Source organism: Leptidea sinapis, chromosome 30, assembly GCF_905404315.1.
Source record: "Leptidea sinapis chromosome 30, ilLepSina1.1, whole genome shotgun sequence".
Lineage (NCBI taxonomy): Eukaryota > Metazoa > Arthropoda > Insecta > Lepidoptera > Pieridae > Leptidea > Leptidea sinapis.
In genome coordinates, this window is record NC_066294.1 from 5,936,663 (window position 1) to 5,948,804 (window position 12,142).

Sequence of the window (12,142 nt, forward strand, 5' to 3'; positions counted from 1 at the left end):
CCGCTCTCCGATGTAGGTAGTTATCTCACTATCTGAACTTCCAAGTGCTTGCAGTAAGTGATGATTTGACCGAACTCTTACAGCATCCCTGCACAGAGGTGCTTAGTGGTGGTTCACCGGCTTAGCTTCTAAATATTCGGTTACGGTTGCAAACTATAACTAGCGGGCGACCACGTTATTTATTTGAGGGAGGATGAAGGGGGTTTAATTATTTCCCATATTATATATTTTTATTTCATTAAAAGAATCAAAAATGTTCAAACATTTATTTATGTATTAAGTAGGTACTTACATCTTGATGTAAAAATAATAGGAACTTGCAATTTGTTCAGTTTTAAATGCCATTTTACAAGAGAGAGTTCGTTTACTACAACCAAATTTACCACTTGAAATAATATATGATAAAATTATAGAGTGCTACATTAAAAAAATACTTATAATAATTAGGTATTTTCAATTTTGATCGAAAACAATATCAAAGTAAGAAGTTTATAAGAACGTTTATTTACTTATTATAATCATAATTTAATGTATTTTAGTTATAATTAAATTACTTATCCAGAAAAAATATATTCTCGTGACAAAATAAGAAGACCAGACTTAAATAAATGTAGGTTAGAAAAAGAGGAATCCGTTAAATGTGAAATCATGAAGGGTTTCATTTAAAATATTATATTATGTATATCAAAATAGTTATAGGTATGTGCACGGACTTGTAAAAAAAGAAGAACTCCGCGCCGTGATATTAGCAAGTGAAGCACCTTTATGCTAGTGTGTGTGCGGTTACGGGGGATACCTGATACACAATTTATTCTCACTTAAATAATCATATATCCACAATTACTTTTATAGTATTATTTTTACACTTTTTCACAACAAAATATTTTATTGCGATACAAACTGATCTGTCACAGACGATGGAAAATCTCATAATGGCGGCCGATCGGCTTATTTTAGTGTAAGTGTGGGCGTGGGGCTATGTATTTACACGTTTACCGGCTTGTTTTGATGCTTCACTGTAATGTAAGGTGACATGGAGTCCGTCTTTTTTTACTCGTCCGTGGGTAGGTGTAATATTTGGCCATAATATAAATATTCCTTTATTTCAGGATCGTTACTTAAAGACTATTAGGAAAAAAGCTAGTCGGTATGTACCTCTATTTCATGAACTATTTAGAAAATAAAAATAATGCTTCTCTTAACATTAGTCTAGGCCTATTTCTGAATGTATTTTTTAAAAATTGTTAAAATACTAAGTACTAGGTACATAAGACCGAATTTTCAAAGCTTTATTAGATAAGTCGCTTAAATATTAAAACAAAATATTACCTAGGTACATTATTAATTATTAAAAACAATTTAATTCTATTTACAGTTACCTACACTTTAAATTGTATTTATTAGATTCTTAGGCTTAGGTTCCTAATCAGAACCTGTTTATTTAACTAGTTTTTCGGATTGACTACTGTTTCAACACTAAGGACTCCTTGTTAAAATTTTACCTCCTGTTAAAGTAGACATGTTAGCAATACGACTTCGATCTCCGCAGATATAATCCCAACCAAAATAAAATAACTACTTAACTCTAGGAAAACAGTAAATTTTATAAATAAAAATAATTATAACTTTTTTTATATTTTTCATCCATCCATAAGAATGGTTTGAAAAGTACATTAAAACCAGGATTTTAAGTATTTATTGATTCGTTTCATTCATCAAATTTTGAAGGTAGAAGTCATAAAACCATGGCATAACAATTACTTATTGTTTTTAAATCATATTATTACAAATAAAATCAGTAACAGTTATTTTCTTTATTCGTAGTGGACAAAGAATTTTCTCTTCTAAATGTCATAATGTACCATTTACCAAAGAGGATGTAAATACTACCTAATAAGAGCCGGGACTGTCGAAATAAAAATTTAGTGTAGTATGAAACGTGCAGTGATATTTGATGTAAGTTTGAAATAGTAATTACAATTGGGCGACGATCTGGCTAAGATTGTCATCAAACAACTGTAAAAACTCCTTAAAACGTAGTGGATTTCGGATATCTCTGTTTTTACAAGATTATAGCTGTCATCTGTCAATCTATCAATGACTGCACGTTTCATACAATCGAGTGAATCGCTTTCTTACGGCCGTTCCCAATATTCAATCTATCTCTTCGAAAATCTTAACGGTCGTTGAATTTTCTGTCCCAATAAACTTATCGACGGTAACTCACTGTCTGTCAATGGGACGACGTATAGCTTACCATCGATAGAAGTTTGTATGGAAATTGCTTTTCCTGCGTCCGAATATAAGGCGATAAGAATGACTTATAGGATATATTGAGACAGCTTCAGATTATTAACAGCTAATTACTGACAGTAGAAGGAAGTAATTTATCTCTATCTGTATATAGTATATTGGGAACGGCCGTTAAAGAGTTTCGCTAAGCTGCCATTTACCATCTCTTCGGGAAAGGTGAAGAAATGAGAAAAGGAGAGAGAGAAAGAAGTGAAGTAGTTTAATGTGACGAAGTCAAAAAGATACTCATTGCGACACTTTTAAATAACATTTAAAACTTCGTCGTTTTACAAATCATTTTAATTACAATATAATATTTGAAGTGATGCAACAAAAAATACTCAATCGTCAAAAACTTAATGATTTACTTGAGTAAGTTAACAAAAAGAAATGTAAATTAATAAAAAAACACTACAGATGTTATTGAGTACAGTAGTCTGATGCATCAATACACACACGCCATTAATAAATAGAGGTATAATGCGAGAATTTTATTAACCTATACCACGTATAAAAACATAATATATAACTATATATAGGTACATAAGATCTTTAATTTTAACAACATGAAGCAGAAAATCCGATGTCGGTTTTATCTATACAAATTATTAATACTGATTCACTAAATCTCTCTATTTTACAATTAATTAATCTTTGCATGAAACATTCGTGTCTACGTATAATATTTTGTACGGGACAGGACTGCCCTTGTTGGCGGCTGTCACTTGAATGGCGTATTTGCGGCCCGCTCTCAAACCAGCTAACTTTTGCACGATTACCCTCGTCCTGAAAATGTTACATGTTGAGATCTTGTTGCAATAATAATGGAAAAAGACCAATTTAAATGTATTTTTGTGGAATATTTTTTTTAAATATCATATTATTAATATGACATAAAATACAAAATATATTTATCAGTTCAGAGGATCCTATGAAAATGGCGACTAGACCACAGCGGTGCCTATTTCTACCGGAAACCGAAAGTGTGCAAAAACGTTGTCTATTGGGAACGAAGTAACTGAGTTACTGGGTTGTTGGGACTTAAAATCTTATGTCTAAATACACCATGAGCATAGTTTGCTCAGAATTTGGGATTTTTCTGAATTTTGTGCGGCACTACTTCAAGTACGTATAGGCAACACGTACGGGCAATTTTATGCTCGTTTTTAATCGTAAAAAGTATTTTGTCTTTCCTGCATACATATTATTTGCATAGTTCGTCAGATAAGTGAGTGAAATGTCAAATGCTTTCACATTGGAACTAGACAATGATCCATCATGGATATGATGTTTTCTCTGACTTGTTTCAATTATTTCAAGCGTCAAAGGCAGAAATTAACTCTAATTAATTGTCGTTGCTGGTTATTGGGACAATAAATACAATAACTAGGTAAACATAGCCTGTGCATGTACCTATCTTATTAATAAATATTATCGTAAAGTAGAAATACATACGGTTGATGTTGCACGTGATTTTTACATTGCACTTTTGTCTCCGAGCCTTTAGAAGTTCCGCTACAGCTGTAGCCGTCATCCGAAGACGTCTCTCTAGCGACTATACAATATCTAAAAGAAAAAAAAGGAACAACTGTAACAATTAGCCATAAAATTAATGTAATATGAAAAAGCACAAAGAGACTTTCATTTCATGTAGACTTAAAGCTCTGTTCAAACTAAGCCAAATAACGCGCGGGAAACGGGACGCGACTTCCCGCGTGTCATTTTTGGTTCTTCAGTGGAGAAACACCATGCATTTTGAGATCCAGCAACAAACAATCCCGCCGGGCGTCCCGCTCTTGTTTCGCTTCAACTTGAGCGACTACTCGCGTCAATTTGAACAAGTCCATACAAGTTAGCTGACACAATCGGCGCGAGCGACTTCCGTCCCACGTCCCGCGCGTTATTCGCCTCAGTTTGAACAGAGCTTTAGGCTCATTTGGCATTGTTCACGTTAGATCTCTTTTCGGGGTTTCACAGGGAAATTTAGCTGTTAGTGTATCTAAATTCAATGAGGAAATTATGATTAAATCTCATTAGAAATATAATTGAATAAGCTGCTCTTTTCTTGTGTAAGTAAAATATTTTCGTTATGACATGAACATATAATATTCTAATATATAAAATTCTCATGTCGCGGTGTTTGTAGTTAAACTCCTTCGAAACGGCTTGAGCGATTCTCATGAAATTTTGAGTGCATATTGGGTAGGTCTGAGAATCGGACAACATCTATTTTTCATCCCCCTAAATGTTAAGGGAGGTCCACGCCAATTTTTTTTTTAATTTTTTAGAACTTTTTTTAAAAATTTGTATGATTATGAGTCAGCATTAAAAAATACATACAACTTAAAATTTTCACCCATCTACGATCAACAGTTACTTTTGTATCGTGATTTTAATATTGGCAAAACAACGTTTGCTGGGTCAGCTAGTCTAGTATCTATAAAATGAAACTAAAGTAAAATCTATAATACATTCTGAAAATATTTAAATATAACGAATCAATAAACTAGTGAATGAATATTTGAAAAACTTATTTAATCTTATGAATGAATAATAAGGAGAATGTTCAAAATACTATTTTCGCGCCTCAATAAGGCTACTGGAAACCCAAGCGCTGGCAGCTATCTCGGTCAACGGATCAGCCCAGCTATCCAAGGCGGAAATGCTGCCAGTATACTTGGTACGCTTCTACGTAATGATAGTTTAAATTTTATGTACTCATAGTATTGTAAATATAGTTATAAAATTTGTTTTGTTTGAAATAAATAAAGCAACTTAAAATTTTGTCTGTTATAAATGAGTCCATTTTATCGTTGATTAAATATTACTCAATGTCATTGTACACAATTTAATACGTAATTAATAGTAAGGCAGTTCTAAAACTATATATCTTATCCCGTCCGTTGGGCGGCCGATGCCAGAAAGCGCATGGCGCCATGGCCAGTCTTAAGCCGCCGCACGTTACCGAAGCCAAGGTCAACGGGCTCGGGTTACACAATAAAATTTATTGCTTTTGAAGTGTTTCGGCTTGTTTATAAAAACGAACGTCAATGCTTTTGTTATTAAACAAGCTAGCGCTTATATATAAACAATAGATACTGCGTAATTTAAACAAATTTCGTTTTAAATAGGGCTGTCATGTATTTTTTATGATTTTTTTAGATTTACCTACATTTACATTTCGATTATTACTAATGAATGTAGTAATTTTTTATAACTAAAATATACTTCAAAGTTACTAAAAAGTAATAGAATAGTTACTAAAACATCATAGATAATACAAAAAAGAATTTTTAAATCGACTGCTACAGATAATTCTTAAGGCTGACCGCATTTTGACGGCTTGTCGTATTTTACACAGATAAAGTTTTGAAATTAATTATTTTTACTTTTATAGTCTGTTAAATTAGTAAAAATACTGGGCTAAGCCAGGTGTAAGAATAAACTTATATTACACCAACAAAAACAAGACGTCTTCTTGTAATACTTAGAAGAAATTAAAAAAGAATACCTTATAACATTCGTTGAGTTGTGGTAAGCAGGTAAAAAAGCAACATCAACGGATTTACAGGATCTTCGCGGTCGAAGCTCTCTAACAGTTGAGCCGTCTTCTAGAAGTTCTGGACTGGTTAATCCCCAACGCGAGGTTGATGCTGTAACCTGGAAGAAAAAAGGGTAAAGAGGTGTCTCTATCATAGTAAATGTGTTTTTTTTTTAAATCTCATCTCCTACCCTTCCGAGGATACCACCAGTGCTACCACGCACCCGGCCGAGCAAGGATGTATCATCTCGCTCTCATTGTTGTATAAAAATAATTTATTAGAAAAGGAGGACAAACGAGCGTACGGGTCTCCTGGTGTTTAGTGATCACCGCCGCCCACATTCTCTTGCAACACCAGAAGAATCACAGGAGCGTTGCCGGCCTTTAAGGAGGGTGTACGCGCTTTTCTTGAAGGTACCCATGTCGTTTCGTCCCGGAAACACCGTACAAGGAAGGTAATGAGCTCATTCCACAGCTTTGTAGTACGTGGAAGAAAGCTCCTTGAAAACCGCACTGTGGAGGACCGCCACACATCCAGATGGTGGGGATGGTGATATCTTAATTTGTGGCGTGTCGTGCGAAGGTGGAATTCGGCCGCAGGAATCAGGTGAAACACGATGTTGTATATTTATCTATAATATAATATATGCGTACTCTGTAGTTTGTCTATTGTTATATATTGCAACACAATACCAATACATACATACATACATACACACTCACGCCTTGTTCCCGTAGGGGTAGGCCGAGAAAATAGAATGCCATTTGCTTCTATCCTTACAAACCTCATGCGCTTCCGCTACATTCATTACTCTTTTCATATATGCTCGCCGGTCGCGGGTGCTTCGGACCTCTCCTTTTTTCAAAACGTCCCCAATTTGGTCGACGAATGTTCTACGAGGTCTCCCGCGATCGACTTGCCCACACACACTTGCCTTATATATTTGATGCGTCATTCTTTCTTCACTCATTCGCTCCACGTGTCCAAACCATTTCAGCATTCCTTTTTCAGTCCTTGTCACAACATCCTCTTTCAAACCACAACGCGCTCGTATTACCGCATTCGGAATTCTATCAGTCAGTCTTACCCCACACATACTACGCAGTGATCGCATCTCAACTGCGTTAATTCTGCTTTTATGCTAACAATACCAATACATAGTATTTAGAATTAACATCCTCTTTATATACAATAGTTATCAAAGAGAATTTAAACACTACGTTCAATAGTTATCTAGATGCAGTGAAATTCCCGGACTAATTCAAATATAAAAACGAGTGTGTTATAGACTACAACTCGACTGAATAAAAACAAATTAATATTAATTTATAAAATAAATCTTATAACTATATTTACAATACTACGACTACATAAAATTAAAACTTTCATTGCGTGGAAGCGTACCAAGAATACTGGCAGAATTACCGCGTTGGATAGCAAGGCTGATCCGTTGACCGAAATAGCTGCCAGCGCTTGGGCTTCCAGTAGACTTATTTATAAAATTGTTCAAGAACGAAATGCAAATCAAATAATCACCGTTCGCAAAACGCTAGCGTAATTTAGGTAGCAGATTCTAGTAAGTATGCAACTTTTCCAGCCAAGATAAACTTATTGAAACTAATTATTCTAAACAAAATATAACATTTTATTAACAATAAAACCAACCTCAACATTGACGCCTGAATCTCTGTACCACCTAATAGGTACCACGCGTACCACATATCGAACCTTGGATTCTTCAGAACTGGAATCAAATTGCACTGAGCTCTCGTCACTTATTTCTTGTGTCGAAGAATTTGGAATTGGAGCTGCTACGAAGAACTTTGCGTGGGGATCTGAAATTAGTTTAATGTCTAAATGGCTCAGATTTTTAAATTTCTATCATAGAAGATTTGATAGTTCATATGTCTAGATAGAGTCTTTTGCTGTTAGATAACCGATAAACACAGGCCAGGAATAATAGTTTAGTGTGCGTGACATGCTACGTCTTAACACGCGATTTGTATCAAACTTTGTGCTAGTGTGCGTGAATTGCTCAAAATAGAGGTAAGTTCTAAACGTTTTCACAGCTGTCATAGTCTATCTAGACATATAAATATGCGCAGAAGTTATAGTAGGTACCTATCTATATAACTGCTATACAGTTTGATAATTAGGATTTACTTAGGATTCTAATATTAAACTGTGGAGGAAAGCAAACGTTTTATAGTTTATTGTGTGTCTGTTGTCTCTCCCGTACAAACTAATATAAATGTAATATTATCTTATATAGTACATAGGTATTCCCCACGAACTTTTAGATAGAACAATAATTCTGAATTTGAAAGATAAAAGAAAGATTGCAAGTACTATCTTCACTAACCAGAAGGCATAAAAGTATTTTGGTAAATTAAGGCAAGAATATGTTATTGTTTTTTTTTTAGTCATATTCTGATCGTGCTTGTATAGGAATGAATATTTTAATATCTGAAATGAACATACATTATTTGATTAACATTTTATGTTAGTTAACATATAGTTTTTAGATAGATAGTTTGTTAATTGTCAAACCAGATTTAAAAATAACTGTTACAAAATAAACATAAATACATACATACATATAATCACGCCTCATTCCCGTAGGGGTAGGCAGAGACCACTTCTTTCCACTTGCTACGATCCTTACATACTTGTTTCGCTTCGTCCACTTTCATTATTCCTTTCATACATGCTCTTCGGTTTAGGGTACTCTTGACCTGCCCTTTTTCCAAGACGTCCCTGATTTGATCTTGAAACGTCAGCCTAGGTCTACCCTTTCGAACACTTTCATTCACACTGGCCTTATACACTTTCTTCGTCAATCGTTCTTCATTCATTCTCTCGACATGTCCAAACCATCTCAGCATTTTACAAAATAAACCGGTATTATAATAAACCATAGCTGGATAACCATAATATGACAGATAATTTTAACAACGAATTTATAAAATTGTAATTAGAACAGTATAAATCATTAACTTTACTTTTAAAAGAAAACGATTATCTAATTTAATTTAATTATTGCAAAATGTAACGCCTGTTAAATCTTACAGCAATTATTATCTATTATTGAAACTGCAATAGACATATCATAGAAGTAAAACGTAGCATTTACAGTAAGTTTTAAATAATATAAATGAGATTTACAATATGGTAAAATAATTTTAACTCTATTCATTTTTAATAGCGTTTGTTTTTTGTTGGTATCAGTATTACCTATGTCTTTAATCATATATAGTCGTTTTCCTTTGACCAGAACTTCAACGTCGACAGATCCTCCACAAGTTGAAATTGCCAACCATAGACCACCCTTCTCCTGGGATGCCTAAAAATATATCTATTAATTAGTGAACTACCTTCCCATATTTTTTTACTTATTACATAGGACACCAAGCAACAATAAACATCTTCCAACCCGGTGTGTCGCCGTGAAAGGTTACAAAATCTACATATAAATTGGGCATTTAAAAGCATGTCTTCACCTGCAGAAGGGTTCTTTTTTTTTATTAATTTACAATTATTTTCTAGAAGTTACCGTTTCCGAAGGTATCTTAATATTTTTATGAAAATAAGGGACGAGACGAGCAGGACGTTCAGCTAATGGTAATTGATACGCCCTACCTATTACAATGCGGTGCCGCTCAGGATTCTTGAAAAACCCGATAACTCTGAGTGGCACTATAATAAATTGCGCTCGTCATCTTGAGACATAAGATGTTAAGTCTCATTTACCCAGCAATTTCACTAGCTACGGCGCCCTTCAGACCGAATCACATTACTGCTTCACGGCAGAAATAGGCGCCGTTGTGATACACATAATCTAGCCGGCTTCCTGTGCAAAGGAGCCTCCCACTGGAAAATAACATAATACTAAGCCCACCTTAAAATAATAAACGCTCTTCGTCTTTATGTCGTTTCTGACCGGGATGTTTTCTTTGAGCCGTTTAGCTGTTGAAGTCTTAGGCTTAACACTACCAGTAGCTAAGAGAGAGCCTGCTCGACGATCCTTTGCCACGCCGAATACACTCACAAAATATGTCTGAAAGTATAAATATATATTACTAAATAAATACTTGGGAAAGGTGTATTTTTTGAGTTCGTATGACTTAAGTGGAAATGATATTCATCATCAGTCGGAAGACGTCTACTGCTGTACAAAGGCCTCCCCACAGATCTCCACGACGATCGGTCGTGCGCTACACTCATCCAATGTATTCCGGCGATCTTGACTTCGGTTCGATTGTCGGTTCATATTGTGGCCTTTCAACACTGCATCTTCTGATACGTGGTCGCCATTCGGAGGAGGACTATAACTTTTGCTCTTTTGCTTTCCTCTTAATAGTGATTTTCATTATTATAACACTAGAAATAAACGATTGCTTGTAACTAATTCTAGTAGGCTTCATAAGAAACATAATAGCTTTAAGGGTAAATGTATACACTTCTATAATAAAGTCGCAGCCACTGTTCAGGCATTATCTATAAATAAATTTAAATGTTTTATAAAAAATTGGCTCTGTACTAAATCCTATTAGACCACAGCTGAATATCTAAATGATCGGACAGCCTGGGACTAGATTGTGATTATTTTATAGCGATAGAAATGACTGTACAATATTGTATATTTTTATTGAAAAGAGCGCAAAAAAAGAATGCGGGGAGAGTTTCTTGCGCCGCTTCTTCTCTCTCAGAGCGCCATTTGTTTCCGAAGCGGTAGTAGTATTTAGTAGTTATTAGAAATGACATCAAAAAGAATTCTAAAGGAATAAATTTTGAGCAAATAAATGCCTTTTATGTCTTTACTATTAGGAGGAGGGTATTATGTAAAGGCTAAGTTATTTCTAAGCTGATAAAAAATTGGATCTAGCTCGACAATGCGGTAGGGCGTATCCCGACCTACGCGAGTTCGAAGTGCGCGTCTTCCATATATTTAGGTATGTACATTAAATGTATTTTTTGTGTGTAATAGGTACTTCTACTTTTACCTACAGCGATTTATGTAATCAATTATTATTAAGCCTTAAATTATTACATAAATCCAAACTAACACATATTATAAGTTATTCATGTGCCATTTTAGAACACACCGTTTTTTACCCCGATCACCTAGAAACCCAACGATTTTAAGCCTTTTTTAACCTACTTCAAAAAGGTTCTCAATTCGATCAGTATTTTTTATGTGTGTACACCGATTACTCTGAGATTTATGATCCGATTTACGTAATTCTTCTTTAGTTCGATGCAGAATATATGCCATTTGGTCACATAAAATGTTGATATAGTTTTCATTTTATGAAAATTTTTGTCGACGTGGATGATATTTGATTTTTTGTGTAAGCCGTACACAAAAGGAGGAGGTTAGGAGTTTTCATGAAGGTTGATAAAATATTATTATTAACTGACACTAAAAAGAATAAAATAAAAAACTACGTCTAAAAACCCGACTTAAAAAACTGAAAAGTATCAAATAACTAAAAATTTAATTTAATACTCCTCTTATGCAAACCTTTACCTCTAATATAAATAAAATACTATTATTCGTTTGTGCTACATATTGATGGTTTTGAAGTTAATAGACCTTTGGCTTGGCACCGACTAGGTACCTTCACTCGCCACGCGTGACTTTGAGCGGGATAGCTTCGTCTAGAACAAAACAACCCAAGCGGAGAGACACGCGTGGCCAGATCTCTTGATATCTTACAGTAAGTAAGCTGTTTATAATATTAAGTTTTAATTTGTTTAGGGCTTGGCACCGACTTAAAACCTATCAATAGTTAGCACATATAAATAATAGTATTTTATTAATATTAAAGGTAATGGTGTGCATAAGATATTAAATTAAATTTTTAGTTACTTGATACTTTTCAGTTTTTGAAGTCGGTTTTTTTAAACGTAGTTTTTTTCATTGAGACCTTTCCAACGAAATAATCTGTATCTATTGTGGTTACTGAGGAATAACATTTACAGAGCAAAGTATATACTCGAGAACGGACTATTTATACCAAGGAGAAAAAATTTGGGTAGAATAATGATATATTATTATAAAAAAAACATTCAATAAAAGCTAAATTGAGTTATCGCGGTACATCGAGTAAAAACAAGCGATACGGTCGTAGCACCCTTATCTCGAAGCAGTTCCGACCATTTTCTACCCCCAATGACTTCGTTGTGGATAAATTTAGAATCCTGAAGAGAAGGCCTTACTTGGCCTTCTCAGGCTATTCTATGTATTTATTTAGCAAATAAAAATATTTTCAATATTGATATGGTCACTTATAAGATGTTGATAG

The 12,142-nt window shown here is 34.3% G+C and overlaps 1 protein-coding gene across 1 annotated transcript in view; it reads right to left on the reverse strand.

The window, feature by feature from the left end:
* Positions 1 to 251: 251 nt before the first annotated feature.
* Positions 252 to 12,142, reverse strand: part of LOC126973870 (protein NDNF-like) — a 78,822-nt gene continuing 66,931 nt past the window's right edge. Inside the window, exons 8-13 of the mRNA XM_050821224.1 lie at positions 9,733 to 9,891; positions 9,069 to 9,177; positions 7,500 to 7,669; positions 5,804 to 5,952; positions 3,748 to 3,858; positions 252 to 3,078 (exon numbers count right to left, since the gene is read on the reverse strand). Of these exons, the coding sequence (XP_050677181.1) occupies positions 2,940 to 3,078; positions 3,748 to 3,858; positions 5,804 to 5,952; positions 7,500 to 7,669; positions 9,069 to 9,177; positions 9,733 to 9,891 (837 nt within the window). The 3' untranslated portion in view covers positions 252 to 2,939. The remainder of the gene's footprint in view (positions 3,079 to 3,747; positions 3,859 to 5,803; positions 5,953 to 7,499; positions 7,670 to 9,068; positions 9,178 to 9,732; positions 9,892 to 12,142) is intronic.